This window comes from Podarcis tiliguerta, assembly GCF_965153285.1.
Source record: "Podarcis tiliguerta genome assembly, chromosome: 3".
NCBI lineage: Eukaryota > Metazoa > Chordata > Lepidosauria > Squamata > Lacertidae > Podarcis > Podarcis tiliguerta.
In genome coordinates this window covers 38786440-38806431 of record NC_139536.1, presented here as the reverse complement: position 1 = coordinate 38806431, position 19992 = coordinate 38786440, and the positions used below count along the sequence as shown (strand labels likewise).

The 19992-nt window shown below is 43.0% G+C and overlaps 1 protein-coding gene and 1 long non-coding RNA gene across 13 annotated transcripts in view; one reads left to right on the top strand and one right to left on the bottom strand.

Annotated features, from left to right (window-relative positions):
* Positions 1–6303, top strand: part of LTBP1 (latent transforming growth factor beta binding protein 1) — a 180216-nt gene extending 173913 nt beyond the window's left edge. For all 12 annotated transcript variants that reach the window (XM_083432124.1, XM_083432120.1, XM_083432127.1 and 9 more), the window contains 3 exons: positions 418–543; positions 3891–4040; positions 5294–6303. In XM_083432124.1, the coding sequence (XP_083288250.1) occupies positions 418–543; positions 3891–4040; positions 5294–5463 (446 nt within the window). In that variant the 3' untranslated portion in view covers positions 5464–6303. The remainder of the gene's footprint in view (positions 1–417; positions 544–3890; positions 4041–5293) is intronic.
* The window catches only part of LOC310673685, a 28554-nt gene that overhangs the window by 6926 nt on the left and 1636 nt on the right, over positions 1–19992 (bottom strand). Inside the window, exon 2 of the long non-coding RNA XR_014509189.1 lies at positions 11747–11956. This is a non-coding gene — a long non-coding RNA (uncharacterized lncRNA). The remainder of the gene's footprint in view (positions 1–11746; positions 11957–19992) is intronic.

Below are 19992 nucleotides of genomic sequence, written 5' to 3'. Positions count from 1 at the left end.
AGTCACGTTTTGTACCACCCTGGCTTGGCCCCTCTCATTTTGAAATTCTTGATCTAGTAACAAAGATAGCAACCCTTTGCCAGCAATCTGGCTTTCGCCTTTCATGGGCCTCCAATCCCCAGTTTATGAAACAGAACAAGCCGGCCAGAATTAAGCAAGGTTCAGATGAGGTGACCAGAATGCCCTTTCTTGGCCTTGGAACTACTGAACAATGACACTGCTCATGATCGCTAAAGTTGAGTCATGGCTGCATTACATTTGAGCAATCTTAATCTTCCAGGAAAGAAAGCAGTATGTGGGCAACAGACTTAGGCTTTTCCAATTAAGTGTTATACACTAGCAAGAGAAAGAAGCATGGGGTATCTTCATTAGGAATGCATTCCATTATAACTCCTGTTCTGCTTTGCTCACTTCCAGACGATTATGCCCAATTGTGCAACATTCCAGTGCCAGGATCTCGGAGGCCGTATGGGCAAGATGCGTTGACTAACTTTGAGGAGGAACAGTATACTCCGGAAACTGATCCATACTTTGTGGAAGACCGTAAGCGACCTTTGCTCCCCAAAACTAAAAATTAGTAGCTTGGGTTCCTCCTGCTTATTCCGTAAATAAACACAATGGTAATGCTAATAAACTTCTGTGTAGGTTTGAATGAGAAGCATAGAGGATGGAGCCCTCTCCTTTAAATCTCTGTGGTTTGAAGGATAAAGGTGGGCAGGATGCCCAGAAGCCCTTTGTAAACATCCCTGCTCTTTCAAAGCCCCGTGCTTCACTTTGAAGTTTTGACAATCAGGGCTTCGAAGGGAAGCATCACAGGACATCACAATGAAATCAGGTGTTTGACAAGAGAGCCCCACACACCTGTCAACCTTTGCCCACCAGGGATGGAGGAGATAAAGATCTGCTCCTCCAGCCAACAAAGGTTCCCCACCCTGGTGTAAGGGGAGGGGGTAGGAATTAGCAAGCTGTAAGCTGCCAGAGGGGACACGGGTAGCGCTGTGGGTTAAACCACAGAGCCTAGGGCTTGCCGATCAGAAGGTCAGCTGTTCGAATCCCCACGACGGGGTGAGCTCCCATTGTTCGGTCCCTGCTCCTGCCCACCTAGCAGTACGAAAGCACGTCAAAGTGCAAGTAGATAAATAGGTACCGCTCCAGCAGGAAGGTAAACGGCGTTTCCGTGCGCTGCTCTGGTTCGCCAGAAGTGGCTTAGTCATGCTGGCCACATGACCTGGAAGCTGTACACTGGCTCCCTCGGCCAATATAGCGAGATGAGCGCCGCAACCCCAGAGTCAGTCACGACTGGACCTAATGGTCAGGGGTCTCTTTACCTTTACCTAAGCTGGCAGAGTCAGGGGCAGGGGGGGTTGGCAAGCAAAGCAGAGTGAAGTGTGCAGGAATAGCAGACTCTAGCTGACGCAGTAAAATATATTTGGGCTCCAAGGATCCTTATTCTTTATCGTTCCTCTGGGTAGATAGCACATGGCATGGTTCCTGCTTGATCCTCGGGAGTCTGTCGACGCAGGCCTTCCGTGACCCAGTCCCTGTATGTGCACACTTTGAATGTTCAGTATCATGTGTGAATTAAGCAGTGATTAATAAAGTGGCTATTCCAGCTGCATTGTGCTTATCACTTCCCCGTTTCATTTGGTCTCTTTCCTGATAGTGTTTGGTTAAAATATATCGTATATCAAAAAGGGAAACAAAAGAAATAACTCGGAGCAAGGCAAGAAAGTAGCAAAAGTGCTTCATATATTTCATTCCCTTCAGCAGAGGCCAGCCTAATGATTTCATCTCTGCTGAATGCTGAACAAACTCAGTTGACTTATGCAAAGTTGTATAAGGTCCAGCCATTTCCATTTCGTATGACTTTAATTAAACAGAGCAGCTCTCTGAGCTGAACTACAGCTAAATGGTGACATTGTTTTTAAAAATTGCAAAACAGTGTGTACTGGAAACCATGGGAAGAAATGATGGCATAGTCACAGGGGCAAAAGGGAAAATGTTGGGCAACCCCACCCCCACCCCCATTATCTGCTGGTATTAGGTTGCTGTTTAAGTTGTAATGCTTTCCTTTAAGGTTTCCATTTGGATTGTGTGTTCATCTCAGTGTGTTAACCTCTGGATGGCATAGATCAGTGTTTCAACACAGGTTCCAGATTCAACCACTGCCATCTCTGTTTTTTTAATCAGTAATAGGGATGAGGAAACAGACCCTTGCTTGAGACCCCAGAAGACCACTCCCAGTTGGAGTGGGTAGCCATGGGCTAGATAGACCCATGGCTCACCCTGAAGAGGGCAACTTCATACAATCAAGGCACAAATGAATATGAATGGGTCTTTCTTCAGTTAAACAATAAGCTCTTTGTTTAAAAGGGGAGGACTTCTGCATGCATTGTATTCTCTTTTTTTACATTTATTTATTTATAGCATTTTTACTTTGCCATTCAACCAAAAAACCCAATTCTCAGAGCAGCCAACATGCAACCAATTAAAGTAATTGTTTTATCCAAGGCACCATTTCTGAAAGTTATCATGATGACCAGCTGGGATGGAAGCCGTTCAGGGGCAGGAGGAGCCCTGTGGAACTAGTGGAGCTAATGGCCTCGTCACAGTTGAGAGAGGGAGTCCTCCAGCAGCACTGAATGATTAGCTTTACCCAGTGGTAGTCCTAAAGTAAAGATGGGCTGCAGCTTTCACATAAAAGATTCTTGCGTTTTGCCTCTAATTAATCTCAGTTTAGGCTTGCAGCTGCTTAGAATATAACAGGGCCTTTCTCTCTTAGACTAGTGGCAACTGAGGAATATATCTTGAGGGCATAACTATTTCCATGTATCCCAAAGAACTTTGGCCTTCCTTCTTTTTTCTAGCAGCACATGTCCACCATTCTGTTCACCATACCCAAAGGAGTCCTGTGGGATGTATCCTGTGAGAGTACAGCACATAGGCATCAGGGTGTAGATGTGGAAAACTCATCGCATGGCAATTGGCACTTGCTGAGATGCTTTGCACAGAAGTGCAGGCTTCTAGGGGTAGACGAGGTCATGACACTTTCCATGGAAGTTTGCTGTAGTTTGCTTAGATGAAAACACCTTTAGTCATATTCATGTATACATAAAAGGAAAGGTGAATTCTCAGATATATTATTAATTGTTTATAGTACAGCAGAATGAAAACAGCCTTATATTTACTTCACTAATCTGTTGTATATTTCTATAATGGGTTTTGTTTACTTTTTCAAACTGCTGTATCTCTCTTATTAGTTCAGGCTTATTGCCCAAAAAATATCTGTGGTTGTTTAATAAGATTGGGTCCACAGCTGCTTAGACCACATTTTGGGAAAGAAAAGACTTCTCAAAAATTACCACTTTGTGCACTGCAAATTCCTCAGACGTTCTTTGTGCTTGACTGCCATCTGCAGTACTGTTCAATTATTGCTTCTGGAAAATGTCTATCCTTTTTGTAAATTATTTTTAGGTTGTACCTACATATTATAAAGAAAATATGGTGCTGCAAAACCCCTGTTTCTCTTGTGGTGCCTTGGAACTGAAATTGACCTTGAAGCGTGTCCCTATTTTAAAATTTAATTTATTTATTTACTTTTCTACTATAAGCTCTATGGAGTTCCTAATGAAGGCCGTCATGTCTTCTGCAAAACAGCAACAACAATTAATTGATTGGCACTTCAAACATTTGAACTAGTTTATCTCTGTATGCCCTGAGCATAATATCACAGCCTGTGACTTTGCTCTGAAAGCTTTTCCAGCACTCACTGTAGGCTGAGAAAGGCTTTATTTAGGGTGGTAACACAATAGAGAACGCCCTTTGGAGTTTGGTGCATTAAGACTCTACAGCTGTTGAATGCAACCATTTCCTATGTTTTTGCTGCCCAGGTTTCCGGAACAGCTTTGAGGAGTTACAGGCAGAAGAATGTGGCATTCTGAATGGATGTGAAAATGGACGCTGCGTGAGGGTGCAGGAAGGATATACTTGTGACTGTTTTGATGGCTACCATTTGGACATGGCCAAAATGACATGTGTTGGTAAGTGGATGTCACATACAGGCCACTTGCAGAGTCCGCCAAATGTAGAGGATAAGCCGGCACCTCTGATTTTGATGACCAGATGTGTTTTCGTGTTTAAGGGTTTCTGAATCCTACGGTTCAGCGGCACATTCCACTGGGCAGTTCTCCTGCATGTGCCCCATGGAAATGAGTGGGAGCTGTGCAAGAGATGAGCAATGGTGCAGCTCCTCTTGCGTTTCAATGGGACTTGCACTCAAGAACTTTTTGGTGGATTGTGCCCTAAATGCAAGGGCAGCCTGCACTAAATTTCTGCATGGTTCACATGACTAGCAGAAGAGGTGAAACAATCAGGGCTGAATGCACAGCCCACGTAGTTGACTTCCCTTGGTGACTGTAAGAATTTATTAGAAAGAAGGTACCTACCTCTTCCTACACTCCTAGGAGTGAAACAAGTAGTGCCTAAGCAGGCATGCATAAAACAGTGGCCAGCCAGGCCCCCTGTTCACTGTCTAATCAGTAAAATTTACCTGCCACAAGTGCTGCAGCATATGTATGTACACATGCTGTAACTTTAGGCTGTTTGTGGACAAATTAGGGTCATTTTAATTATGTTCAACTTACATGACAGGTAGGACGCGGGTGGCACTGTGGTCTAAACCACTGAGCCTAGGGCTTACTGATCGGCAGTTCGAATCCCCACGACGGGGTGAGCTCCCATTGCTCGGCCCCAGCTCCTGCCAACCTAGCAGTTCAAAAGCATGCCAAAAGTGCAAGTAGATAAATAAGTACAGCTCCGGCAGGAAAGTAAATGGCATTTCTGTGCACTGCTCTGGTTTCGCCAGAAGCGGCTTAGTCATGCTGGCCATATGACCCAGAAAAACTGTCTGCAGACCAACGCCAGCTCCCTCGGCCAGTAAAGCGAGATGAGTGCCACAACCCCAGAGTCGTTCATGACTGGACTTAACTGTCAGGGGTCCTTTACTTTTACCTTTTTACATGACAGGTAAAGTTTTACTTGTGTATTTGTCCTGTATTTGAACACTATTACCTTGCGTTGATGGAAAAATCATGTCATGCACATAAACGTAGCCACTTTTCTTGCTTTTCTTTGCACAAGATAGAAGACTGCAGACTGGACACTGAAAGTTCTCTTGTTAATTGCAGGCTTGAATGCAGGGCTGGTGGGCAAGTCACAGCAAACTGTGCTTCCCTCAGTCTTTGACAGCATCTAATACCACACTATTTCTCACCTTGTTTGCTTTTCCTTCTAGATGTGAATGAATGCAATGAACTGAACAATAGGATGTCTCTCTGCAAGAATGCCAAGTGCATTAACACAGAAGGATCGTACAAGTGTTTGTGTCTCCCAGGCTATGTCCCGTCAGACCAAGCCAATTACTGCACACCCCTGAACTCGGACACAGAGAGTGAACTGGAGTAAGAGAAGCAGCAGCTGCCGTGTAACTTTAAGCCCATATACTCTGCACTGTAAAAAGAAAAGAAGCGTATTTAACTTGAGTTAAGGACGCTACTCATCCAGATGTTGGCTGTGTGTGGAAAACAAGCAATAAAACGTGTCTTCTTAAAAGTGAAAGGTGATGGTTCAATATACATCATCTTCACTAAAGCAACAGACCAAATGGACACATTTCTCTGTATGGAAGAAGCAATTAAGTATATAGTGTGTTCATAAATAAAATTCACAGAAAAAAGCAAAATATGCTGTTATTTTGAACAGAAGGGTGGTATTGTGTTGTTGTTTTTTACTATTGCTTGGTTTATTTGGCATTTAACTAGTTGTGAAAATATTTTATAGTCCTTTTTTTATTTAGCAGTTCTTTGCCTACTGTTCCTTTGGAAGCTTTCCCCTTTTAATCCAGTATTGCAATATAAGCAATTTTCTAATGGTTATACACAAAATAATGCTCGTCTTTGTCTGGAACATTGGCCAGTGACTTTTTAAAATTACTATAAATGTCTGCCCTGTGGAGCAGACACTGTTTTTTAAAAAAATAATGTACACTTCATGGAGATAAATCCATTGTATTCATTTTGTATTCCATGTGGCCTTTTACTGCACTTAACATGCCTTAGAACCTGCCTTGCCAAGTTTCAAAGCTGCTAGAGGACGACCATTGAATATCTTTTGTACTCTGTAACAAAAGATCTAAGCTCCTGTTTGTTTTGTAATGTGTAAATTAAACACAGATCTTGTATTGGTTACCCTAACATATTAAAGCTGTATATTAAAACTCAATAAAATCTACAATTTTTTAGAAAATTTGAAGTATGTGTTTGCTCTAAGGTTTTCTGTTATTGCTTTGTGATTATTATTTTATTACTGCTAATAACCCAGTGCTTTATAATGAAAATACCTGAGCTACTGTTCTTGACAGCATTTTTTTATTTTTGGAGCATGACATTTCCCTGACCATGGCAATTGTTGCTACCATGTAGATCTCTTTAGATATATTCATAAATATATCTGGTTCATTCTCCATAAGGAAAGCATGCCATTTTGCAGACCACTGCAAATCTCATCCATGTCAGATAGACCGTTTTGTGTAAAATTTCATTTTATCCTTCTAGCCACTAAATCAGAGGAGCAGAGAGCCATTGTTTCCACATGGACAGCTTAGGAACTCAAGCGGAAATGGCTGCATCAACCTCTCAAGATATGTTTAGATTTCACAAGCACCTTGGACATAGGTTGGAAATCCTCCACCAATATAAAGAAGCAACAGTTTTTATAAGTCAGCAAGTTGGGGGAGAAAACTATAAAAACATAGGTTCAGAACAGTTCGTTAAAAATGTTTCTGGTCCTTTTTCATTTCATTTCATTTCCAAAGACCAATTTAAAGTATTGGCGGGGGTTAGCTATAATGGAATTCTACAACAGGTTGTATTTGTGTCTTTCTTTCTGTCTCTCAGGAGACACTCTCAGGCGTGTGCTTTCGGGGGGTGAAGTCAACCTGTTGGAGAACGTTTCTGCCATCCCTCTGTAAGCCCTTTCTTTGTACTGATTGTTATATCATGAAGGCCAGAGGATCCAGAACTTTCTCCCCATTTGTGGCTCCAGTTTTTCATGGGGGGGGGCACAGAGAGAGCCTCAACACTAGCCAGCTGGAAGGGAGATATAATGTGAAAAACACAGCCCTGAGACAGCACATAGAACTGGGTTGATTAATTTTCCAGGTGTAGCTGTTTTAGTGTTGTGGAAAGGACTTTGGAAAGTGCAACCATTACAGTCGTGTTGTCTTTGAGGTTGCCCATCAGCCCTGCCCCAGCCCTGTAAACTGAAGCGTGAAATGCCCATTGACTTGCATTAGCTCCTGTGCTAGTCAGGATAGTTTAAATATCAACTTTCGTTAACTATCGAAAAATATATGATGCTTTACAGTACAGAGCAGGCTCCTGCTTAAGGAGCTTACAACCAAAGCTATAGCACAGAGAAGACTAGCGAAAGGGGTAAATGGAAGGTCCCAAAATGGCGACTCCCTCCCTGCCAGGGAAGAAGGGGTGAAGGAAGATCTACATCAGGAACAAGGAGGGGCAAATAATATTTTTTATTGGGATCTGCTGCCCCCAGTGAACCCTTTCTCCTCAGGCAGTCATCTCACCTCATGGTTGGCCAGCCCCAAATAAAGATCTACATTGCAATCTGCTACCCCTGTGGCTTCTGTTGCTCAAGGCAGTCACCTCAGCTTGCCTCATGGATGGGTAGCAGTAAAGATGGTGTCTCTTGTACCCAAGATACTTTTTACAAACTGTAAATACCTGTTCTTATCTAAAATTATCCCAAAATATTAGTGTTTTCATCTGTTTTGCTGCAATGTTATAAGTGAGATCAGTTGGTGCAACATCACTCATGCCCCAAACATAAAATATACAGCAAATTAAAGTCTGAAATTAGACCTCTTGAGCATTCTTGCAATAAATCCAGCGTGCGGAACCTTTGCCCCTCCAGATGTCTCTGGACTGCAACTCCCATCAGCCCCAACAAGTGTGGACAATGGCCAGAGATGGTGGGAGTTGTAGTTCAGAAACATCTGGAGGGCCAAAGGTTCTCTACACTGGGTATAAATGAAAGGGGAATGGAAAAAGTCAGGGGTCAGCAAAATACTAGACGGTTCAGTGTACTTTCATACATTGCCTTTAGGTGTCACTGGATGACTTGCATTTCTGACATACACAATTTTAGAATAATAGGTGCTATCAAGTAGATAGCATTAAATGACACACTCTCTCTCTCTCCAGGAAGTGCAGAACATGGTTTCCTGACTCCTTGCCAAGTCAAGAATGAAAGATATATTAGACCTGGCAGCAGTACATCTGCAAATGCACCTACTCCTTTATGAACCTTCCCTCAGACCTCAAAACGAGCAACTATTGACTGGAGGCTCCTATTGTCAATGGGAACTGGAATTACATACAGTCGTACCTCGGATCAAATATGCTTCAGGTTGAGTGTTTTCTGGTTACTTCCGGGTTTTGCCACTCATGCATGCGCAAACGCTCAAAATGATGTCACACGCATGCGCAGAAGCAGCAAAACACAACCCACGCACGCACAGACGTGTGTTACGTTCTACTCAGGATGCAAATGGGGCTCCAGAATGGATTCCGTTCGCATCCAGAGGTACCACTGTATAGGCAAGAATTGTGCCATATAGCCAGGACCCAACTTGTGATTGACCAAATTCTTGGACCCGAGAAGAAAATATCTGTAACGATCCCAGATGTGGCAACAGGAAGCCAGATTTCCCCAGAGCATGGAACACTACATCTCCAGGTGGAGTCAGAACTGGCGGCGACAGACTAGGAACAAGACCTTGGAACTGTAGTAAACAGCTTGATGAACATTGCAACCTAGTGTGTGGCAGCCATGAAAAATCCATGCTAGGAATCATGAGGAGAGGAATTTAAAAGAAAACTGTCAGTATCTGAATGCCATTATGCAAATCTATGGTGCGGCCACATTTGAACTACTGTGTACAAGTTCTGGTTGCCTCATCTCAAAAAAAGATATTGTAGAGTTAGCAAAGGTTCAGAAAATGGCAACTAAAACGATCAAGAGGAAGGAGGTAACATTATACAAGTTTATAAAATTATGCATGGGGTGGAGAAAGCCGACAGAGAAACGTTTTTCTCTCTCTCTCATAACACCAGAACTCCTGAACATCCGATGAAGCTGAACATTGAGAGATGCTCAGTCAATTTCTCCCAGGTGTAAGAGGAATCCATAGGTTTGCGGTCATTGCAGTACCACATTATTCCTTATTGCAGAATGAGCATTTATTAATCAGTTTACTATTTATAAGTAATTTATTAGTTCACTGTTCCATGGCAGTCAGCTAATCCTAATAAATGTTGCATTTGCTGCTGCTCTGTGGGTTGTATGTCAGGAGATGGGGAGGAAAGGGGATGGATTGCTACAGCTTCCTGGATGATTCTCCTGACAGATGTGGTGATGGATTCTGCAATGAGTTGTTGTGGTGCGCTTCAAAACTTATCACAGCTCTGCTTGTGTCACACCAATATGGCTGCTTTTGTTACTTTACATACTCTCCTAAACACATACACACACCCCTCTCAAATATACAGCTGCAAATATAACATTTTAAGTGTGTTTTAAGTGCATTGTACAAATGTGACACTAGATGGTGATTGTGAGCTTATGGCGAATTCAATATATTTTTAAAACCTTTTTTTTATAAAGCATTTTCGCAGCATTTTTTATATGCATCTAGATTCCACCACAGTCTCCAAATTTGGATGGCTTTTTCGCTCTGAACAGATCTCTGTATGAATAAACCATATTCCTATAATTAGCTCACATAAAGAGATATCTGGGCCATTATGAATTATTAAGATTATTTTGTCAACTCCTAGGCTGGTCAGGCTTTAGAGCATGGGTGTCTAGACTGCTTTGGCCCAAAGACTGTGTTACAAATAACCCCTAAAATCAAGCTTCTGCTGTAAGAATGGTAGCCTGCACATGAGAAGGGAAGCTCTGCTTTGACCTGGAGAGACAAAGAGGTAACCTCCCTTTTCCTTTTGAGCAAGCTTTGTTGTAACACTTCCCTCTAAATCCAGATTGCTGTAAATCTTTGCCATCCTTCCTTATCACTTGTAGATTTACAAAAGAGCACCAGATTCCTTTGGGGGAAGTGTTAAAACAAGAGTTTATCACCTAAAATCCCTCTTCTTTCTTCTTTCCCCCCCCCCCCACAACAGCTAATTGAGAGGTTCCAACAGTCTAAGGCTCCCACTAAGAAAGCTCAAATGATCTGTTAATCTTTCTCCTTTCACCAGCTGCTCATGTTCAGAAGGTACAAACTCTTCCTGACTGGCACCATTTTAAAAACTTTTAGGATCTAATAGCTACCAGAAATAGTTGTAGTTTTATTCTATCAGTCTCAGATTTGGCCCTAAAAACTGCTAGTAGGTAGCCCAGAACTGGGCTGTTCTTCTGCAGGGGGCACCATTCTCTCCAAATATCATTTTTGCAGTTTGTGACTTTGGGGCTGCTGCCCACTTCCCCTCCCTCTTCTTCACAGAAAAAAGTTTGTTCTTGGTCATAGATCATTGCTGGCGCAGAAAGTCCTGGTTCAGACAACACACTGAGCCAAACTTTGGTTTAGCTTGGCCTAGGAGTAAGGTAAAAGGTAAAGGACACCTGGACAGTTAAGTCCAGTCAATGGTGTGTGACGCTCATCTAGCTTTCAGGCCAAGGGACTCAGCATTTGTCCACAGACAGCTTTCTGGGTCATGTGGCCAGCATGACTAAACCACTTCTGGTGCAACGGAACACTGTGACGGAAACCAGAGCGCATGGAAACGGCATTTACATTCCCCACCGCAGCGGTACCTATTTCTCTACTTGCATTGGTGTGCTTTGGATCTGCTAGGTCGCCAGGACTGGGACAGAGCAACGGGAGCTCACCCTGTTGCGGGGATTCGAGCCGCTGACCTTCCAATTGGCAAGCCCAAGAGGCTCGGTGGTTTAGACCACAGTGCCACCTGTGTCCCACCGGCATGGGAGTAAAAACCACCAGGAAAGGAGCAAAGTGGCTGTAAACTCCATCCCAGGAGCCCCTCTGTTTGCATGGTCTCAGCAAGCCATACAAGTCATTAAGTGAACCAGTGCAGAATATCTAATTTACCACAAAGAAATTCTAAGCTACAGTTCTAGAATTAAAGACAAATGTTTCCAGACTATGTATGCACCATGCATTTAAAGAATATGACTTCCCCAACAGAGCTAGAATTCCCAGCACTCTTAATGAACTGCAGTTTTTAAGATTGGGGGGGGGGTTGAATAATCCTGTGTGTACAAAGGGTAGGTGCTTGTTGGGTTTCAGTTTACTGATGTTTAATTTAGAACAGGCACCCCCAAACTCGGCCCTCCAGATGTTTTGGTACTACAACTCCCATCACCCCTGACCACTGGTTCTTTTAGCTAGGGATGATGGAAGTCATAGTCCCAAAACATCTGGAGGGCCGAGTTTGGGGATGCCTGATTTAGAAGTTACATTCTGCCAGTGCCGGGCCTGGGGTTGTGAGCCCAGATCTGTCTGAGTGATAAATGCAAGAAGAACCACAAACTCCACAACCACTTCCCTTTGTACGCACGCTCTTCTCATGGCCAAAAAAAAAAGCCTATTGAAAAAATAGAAAATGTCTCCAAGAGGAGTGATGAGAGCCAGCAAAACTGCACTTACAATTTTGATATTCTGCATGCGCACTCCAGGCGCTCTCGGTGTATTCTGCCTTCCCAAGTGAGCTTGGCCTGCTGTGACTTTCCTGTTTCTTTTTATATCACACATTAGTTGCTGCTCGGTGATCACTGCAGCTGCAGGTTCCTGACCCAGAAGGGCTTGAAATTATTATGTATGCTTTTTCTTGGCAGTCAAAGCCATTCTCCACACCGTCTGTAAATGTTACCAAAAATAATGCAAAAACAGATTCAGGATGAGAATTTGGGGAGGGAATTGCAGCAATGCAATTAAGGAAACACAGACTGATGCCATCAAGAATGCACTTACTTCAATAAAATGTCCATTGGTTTGTTTGTTTTTTTACCACCAGGCTATTTGCAACTCATTGTCTGAAATACCTCTGCTAAGAAATATTCGTTTTGGTGGAAGGGTCAGGATGGTACACATGATGGTTTCTCCGGCTTGCAAATGGAACCCAAAGGTTGGCAACCTTTGTAGAATACAAGCTGTGTACGTATGAACTAAGTCATAGTTCAGAGAGCTGCATATGCAGCTTGTTTGTAATCAATGAGACAGCTCTGGTTTTAATGGTGTAACTGCCGTCTACGCAGATGGACGTGTTCAGAATGGAGCATGTAATGTTATTCAATCCAATCAATCAATGATTTTATTTGCATGCCTCCTTTCCCAAAGTTAAAACCATGTTCAAGGCCGCTTATAGCATATTAACAATTATGTACAGTGGTACCTCGGGTTACATACGCTTCAGGTTACAGACGCTTCAGGTTACAGACTCCCCTAACCCAGAAATAGTGCTTCAGGTTAAGAACTTTGCTTCAGGATGAGAACAGAAATCATGCTCCGGCGGTGTGGCGGCAGCAGGAGGCCCCATTAGCTAAAGTAGTGCTTCAGGTTAAGAACAGTTTCAGGTTAAGTACGGACCTCCGGAACGAATTAAGTACTTAACCTGAGGTACCACTGTAATTACAAGCATAAGAAAAGTAGTCAAACAATAAATAAAACATCAAAAAGTATGCACGCAAACTGAACTATTTCCACAGAAATCATAAGATTTAAAATAAAGATACAAAAAAAGAAAAATCAATAGCAGCAGCAACCCCTGCAACAAAACCCCCTAAACCAGGGGTAGGCAACCTAAGGCCTGGGGGCTGGATGCAGCCCAATCGCCTTCTGAATCTGGCCCGCGGACTGTCCAGGAATCAGCGTGTTTTTACATGAGTAGAATGTGTCCTTTTTTAAAAAATGCATCTCTGGGTTATCTGCGGGGCATAGGAATTTATTCATTTCCCCCCCAAAAAATATAGTCCGGCCCACCACATGGTCTGAGGGAAGGTGGATCAGTTCACTGCTGAAAAAGGTTGCCGACCCCTGCCCTAAATAATATCCCAGCCCAAAAGTCTGTTCAGCAGCCTGTTCAGCTTTTGTTGCTCCATCATGCAGAATAAAATAGTGTAATTCTCTTGGGCTATACTGAGCAATGGTGCCTGCCCCATTCTGAGCCTAGGCTGCTATGACTCTGGGTAGAAGCCAGGGAGAAGAGACTGGGGTGAAGAAGGAGAAGGAGAAGGAGAAGAAAAGACAGAAAGAGTGAGAACGCAACTTGAAAAAAAGAGACAATGCATGTATTTTTGTAAACTAAGAAATATGTAATAAAAATATATTTAAAAAAAATAATTGTTGATCTATTCAGCAGGTCTCAATCACACTTGTTCTTTCTGCAGTTTGATCAGGTTCTTAACCTATGATCCCTAGCTCATGTCTGACTCACCAAAAGCTGTCATCACAGCCCTTGCTCATGCCATCACCCAGAGATGACTCATATGTGGGCCAGTCACTATGGATGAAAGGTGGGGGGTGGGGTGGGGACAACAGCCCAACTTCCACACTACTGAGGGACATTTACACATTCCATTCAATGAGTGTATGATCTGTGTATCTTCGTGCATAAATAGCTGTGCTGTACACTGTTATTCACATGTACTGTTGAACAAGTGTTCAGTTTTTGTATCTGTGCATACAACAGCTGAGCTGTACAAGTGTACATAAACACTTGTACATATGTACAGGCATCTTGTATCTGTGTTCAGTAGATCATGTGAAAGAAACCTCTGCAATTCATGCTCAAACAGAGCAGGGGCAGGAGCACATGAAGCAGAGTAGGGGCTGGCATCATGTCTCCAGGCAAGCACTGAGCATAGACACATCTGATAAGGAACCTCTACATGGGAGCAGCTGTTTGCATATAGGGGCTGCACAACATCAGGACGCCTAGTTGTGTGCACCCCAATCATGGGGAGACCTTTCACACCACACCTGTAGGGTGGTGTCCTTTTCAGGTGTCCTTATCAGAGGCCGGGCTAGCCCAAGGCCATGGTGTTGAAGGGTGAGGTCAAGAATACAGGGGCACCTTAAGGAGCATCTCCATCCTCATTGTTCAGCCTGGACATTGAGGTCCAGCTCCAAAGGCCTTCTGGTGAGAAGTGAGGTTGCAGGCAGAGGACCTTCTTAGTAGTGGCACCTGCCCTGTGGAATGCCTTTCCATCAAATATCAGAGATAAACCATTATATGACCTTCCATAGACATCTGAAGGCAGCCCTGTATCAGGAAGCTTTCAATGTCTGATATTTTGCTCTGTTCTTTTATATTCTGTTGGAAGCTGCCCAGGGTGGCTGGGGCAACCAGTCAGATGGGTATTATTATTAATATTTAATAATAATAATAATAATAATAATAATAATAATAATAATATGTGCCCTACATCCAAGTAATGCTAATGTGTGACTACAGACTACAGCTCTTGGCTGACTGTGACCAGAGGGCACCACACTGCAGGGGTCGCCACAACAATGTTGTGGAACAAATAGCAAGAAACAGGGGGTGCCGAATTGTAGCATTGCACAGGGTTCCACTGAAATTTGAGAGCCCAAAGTCTGCCACTGCTGTGACCCTTATGTTCATGTAAGGCTTCAGGTCTAACCCCACTTACCAGGGGAGGAAGCCTCACTAAATTCAGTACAGCTTACTTCTGAGTAGACATGGTTAGGCTCGAACCATAAGCCATATAAATGCTATTATCAAGTGTGGCTCTGATGGTTACTTGCTCTGTGCAAGAGCCCGGCCACGTTTCCAACATGTTTTTGATGAAGAACTCCTAAGTCACTGGGGGGAAAGCACTGAGAGTAAATGGGTTCTATTGCTTGTTTTGCTGCAGACAGGAATGTTTTTAAAATAGCCACATAAGTTTGAGAGGATTTCCTCCTGATGACATCAGGCAGCATCACTGGCTGATATCCTGTGCAAAGTCTCTTCCCCACCCCCTGCATCCCTTAGCATTTGTTAGATATGTTTGACTAAAGGACAAGGGAGGGTGGAGGTGCTCTGAAAGCCACATGAGTCTAAACCTGAATGGAAGTTGTGTCAATGATTTCCCCTCTTCTGATACTCCCTCACTCCAGGCCCAGATTTCTTATGGAACCCTCCTCAGATTGGACAAGTAAATGCCCCCTCAAAGCAGGGTAGATTCATTTATTTAATGTTTTCACTTTAAATTTATTTTTATTGACTAGCTCAAAGGACACTTAACAACAGACGAAAATTAAATATCAAAAGGCAGTTACACCATCTGCAGGTAACAGGAAACAGTAGATAGCTGATAGCTAAGTGGAGAATAGAAGCTGTGTTAAGTAAAAGCTAAAGGTTTTGCTTCTTAAAAAAAATTGTAGACTATTCGGCAGTTGATCTGTGTACAATGTAATTAGAAATATGAGTCCCCCCTCCCCCCCCAAAAAAGTATAGCAAGCTGGCTCTTGTGTTTCAGTGTCTTTGCTGTCAATAAAGGAAATAAAATATTGCGACTCTCCATGCAACCATCAGCCTTGGGGGGGGGGGGGAACCCCTCAATGGTACCAAAAGAATTTCACTCACACACACACCCCAATCAGTGCTAATTGCCATGTTGTGAGGTGGATATTTTTACCAAAATTGCAGCTGGGGAGGGAATTCTTAAACCTCCTTGAAAAGTGTGCTGCCAATGACAACTCCTCTGCACCTGGCATTTGATTTTTAAAAATCCCAAATCTGATTGCTAATCACACTACAGTGGTACCTCGGCTTACAGACGCTTTAGGTTACAGACACTTCAGGTTACAGACTCCACTAACCCAGAAATAGTACCTCGGGTTAAGAACTTTACCTCAGGATGAGAACAGAAGTTGCATGCTGGTGGTGTGGCGGCAGCAGGAGGCCCCATTAACTAAAGTGGTACCTCAGGTTAAGAACAGTTTCAAGTTAAGAACAGACCTCCGGAACGAATTAAGTTCTTAACCAGAGGTACCACTGTATTGACGTAATATGTAGCCAGCCTTTATTAGAAGGAAGAAGGAGCAACTGCTGTCTCACTACACAAAAAATGGGCTATGGTGTAGGTTGGCCATGTGTCTCGTTTTACAAAGGACAGCCCTCTGTTTGAAGGGTGGCCCAGTCCAATAACAGATTAAAGATAAAGAACCATAATAAGGGAGAAAGGGGGCCTTGACGTTGCATATCAACGGTCATGCCATGGAGAGCTGACTGAGCAGACACACAAATCATGAGTAGTCACACTCATTCCCATTGTAACAAGAGGTATTTCTTGTTAATGATAATTATTATTTCTAAATACACATCCTAACAAATAAATGAGCATATGCAAATGTTATGAGTAGCTGCACATAATGGGCATCATAAGCATTGCAAAACTTAACGTCTATCCTATTTTTCTTTACTTCTTTCTGCTTGGCAAGAAACCTTTGCACTGAGATCAGTGCTAGAGAGGGACTCAAATAATTGCTGGCTTTTACCATTTTAAGGAAGAGCAAATTGGCTGCTCTGTTCCTGCATATATAGCCTTTGCTGCAACTTAAGATCTTTTTGCACAATCTATCCTGATGTTTGCGTAACATCCCCCACATCCTATTTTAAGGCTATCATAATCTATACCCATTGGCTTTTTAAGTTGCCTTTCTTTCTCCCCTTCATGCCGTTTTAATTTATGTTTTAATACTTAACATCTGCTGGGTTAAGAATTTTGCTTAATTGTTTGTGGCCATTTGGTTAGACCTAAATAAGTATATTGTCCAATTGTTAGTTTTTATTTTTGTTTTTCCTAATGGGACATGGCTACCTCCAATTTTTCTCAAGGTTTTTTGTTTGTTTGTTTGTTTGAAGGTTTTTTGTTTGTTTGTTTGTTTGTTTCTTCTTTTACCCCGCATCCCCTTTCTTATTCTTCTGGCCAGGGAGAAATCCCTTATCTATAACCCACCCACCCAGTTTTCCTGGTTATCTTATCAGGAGTGGAGTCACCCTGAGCCCAACCTAGGGAGGCCAGGTGGAAAAGCAGACAAGGATCCTGCCATGGGCGTAGCCAGAATTTTTGTTAGTGGGGGCAGGCCTTTTGTTAAGGTGGGGGAGAACCTCAGTTTGTGATGTATTTTTGTTGAATTTTATTGATTGGGGAGTAACAGCTCTCCCTCCCAGCTTCCCCTTGGCTATGCCCATGGATCCTGTACCTTTAAGAGTTGCATAGGGGGGGCGGAATCAGCAGCTGTGGCTTTTATAAGCCAGCCAAATGTCCTCAGAAACTTGCTTGCAGGGGTGCTGGTGAGAAGAGATTTGGACAAGAGAAGAAGGAGAAGAGAACACAATCTTGCAGGTCAGAGGCTGAAGCGTGAAGGTGCATCCAGGTGGGTAGCTCCTAGCTAATACAATCCAATTGTTGGTCTTCCTGTTTCCATGTTTGTGGTAGCCATTGATTAAATAAGGCTATCAGTGACCATTAGCCATGATGCCTATGCACTCCTTCAATGTTGGAGTGTAGGCAATCCGTCTTTGAATACTAGTCACTAGAACTTCCAAGTGGGGAGAGCGCTATTGCACTCTCTTCCTGCTTGTGGGATTTCTGTAGGCGTCTGGTTGTTAAAGCAGGATGTTAGGCTAGATGGGCCTTTGACTTGATCTAGTAGGGCTCTTCTTTTGTTCTTAATTGCAATGGACTTCTCACACTTTGTGTATACAACCTTTTGGGTTTCATCCACATTGGTTTTTAAGGCTTTGGACCATTGGTTCCACACTGTGCAGCCTGCTGAAATGTCTAAATCAGAATTAATCAGTGGGGGATATGCATATGCTTCAGCTGCCTAAGCAGTGGGCCTGACCCCCATTCTCCCTCCCCCTTTAGATGTTAAAATGGAAACACAAAAAGGGGAAGCTACATATTCATATCTCTGATTTGTGCCCGGCTGGGCTTTTGGGAAACGGCACTGTGCCATATAAAGTTGCTATCTCTGCATGTGCAGAATCCGATATCAGATTCTGTGGATAGAAGAATCAGACAAATTGGGCATTGCTGAGCAAGGCTGTATGCCCTGCTGCATAACTGGTTGTGTTGGTGTTAATGGTTGTCTAGGTGACCTAGAGACCATCTAGTTGTGAGTCCTGCAAGTGCTGGCCTTGGCGGGCTTCCTGGTCCATTTCCACCTGCCCCTAACTGACTCTGGTGACAAAAGGCTGCTGTTGCATGGGCCTACAATGTTTTTCATACCTGTAGGGCAGTCCTAATTTTTTTTTGTTAGCTTGCTAGTGTGGATTTTAAATACTACATTGAATATACTGATAGGTTTATTTTAATTAAAGCTGTTATACTGTAGTTATTTCTTGCACTTATTGGCACCCACTCTGAGCGCATCTTGGAAAAGCAGCATATAAATAACTTGCATGAAAATGGGAAGCTCCGCGCAAAACCCATGAATGTTGTTTTGGTTGTGTAAAATACAAGTGTGTAATATGAGTTGTTTGGAACTTTCATGTCGTATTATGGCAAGCCTGGGGGAGGTCTCTCCTCAGCTTGCCCTGCATTTCCTGCCTGCCTTTGCTGCTGCTGCTATAGGTTGTGCTAGGGAAGCCCTATTAATAGTACAAGTAGAGGAAAAAGCTCTTTGGAGGCAGGAAAACCAAGTCAGGAAAGAATAGGAGGAAGTGTGGCTGCCATTTCGCCAAACAATTTGGAAGGCATTGAGCCTCCAAACTTGCAAGCTTTGCCATTGTTGCAGAGAATGTGATCTGAGCACAATTCCTTTGTCTGTCCTTCAGAAATATTCAAAAGAGGGCCTTGAATGAGAAGAGTGATGGAATGAAGAAGAAACCCCTTAGCTGTTCAACGTTATAGAGAGCAGAAAGGAGGAGAAACTGGTCAGACACGAAAGAGCTCCACATCAATTACACGCACACAGAGGTAAGTGTCCGCATCTGCATTTCAGAGTGAGTTTGTTTGTTGGCTTAACAGAGAGATGCAAGTAACTCTAAGGTCTGGATAACTAATTACTAAATAAGGTCACTGTTTTAGATTTCAGTATACCTTTCTTATAGGGGAAGAGAGATTGTAGAAGGGTAATTGCTCTTGGTTGCAGTCAAGCCTAAACATCATTAAAAAATTAAGTATGTTGTAAGACCATTGTTGTGTACCTCACAATAACTACAGAAATATTATCAACACAGGTCAATTAATTTTAGAGTGAGAGGGCCCATTTAATTGTTTATAACCATAAATCAATGGATAACATTGGTTAGCCAATAGCTGCTCCTGTGAAAGAATCACACGTCATCTGCAATGAGGAAAGCATCTACTGTTCTTCTGAAAGGCACTGATGCCTCTAAAACAACAACATATCTACTCCAGCTCTCTTTTAATTTGTGATGCATGGCCTTGGTAAGTCAATGATTTGTCCCGATTTTACTTCTTGGTGATGATTTTTTGGGGTCATCAGTGGTTCACTGTCTACCCCCCAACCCAACTGCTCTAGATTTCTTCATTTTACAGTTCCATCCTGAGATCTCTAGGAGTTAAATCTAGGAGTGCTTCATTTTTCACCATGGCTACCCCAGAATAAAATCCCTGAGATTATGCAGACCTACTCAGGAGCAAATCCTTTCTGACATTAGTGTGCTACAGACTGTGCAGGGATAGGGAACCTTTTTTTCAGCCTGAATAGGCTGGATTCCTATCTGGGCAACTTTCTGAGGGCCACTTTATGGTGGTTGGTGAGGTAAGAGGCAAATGTGAGTGGAACAAATGTAAAATTTACCTGTGTACAGTGGTTTAGTTTTACTCACACTTACTTGCTCATCTCTATCCTCCATCCAGGCAAGCAAGAAGAGGCATTATCAGGGTTCAAAGACAAAATATTTGGGGTAT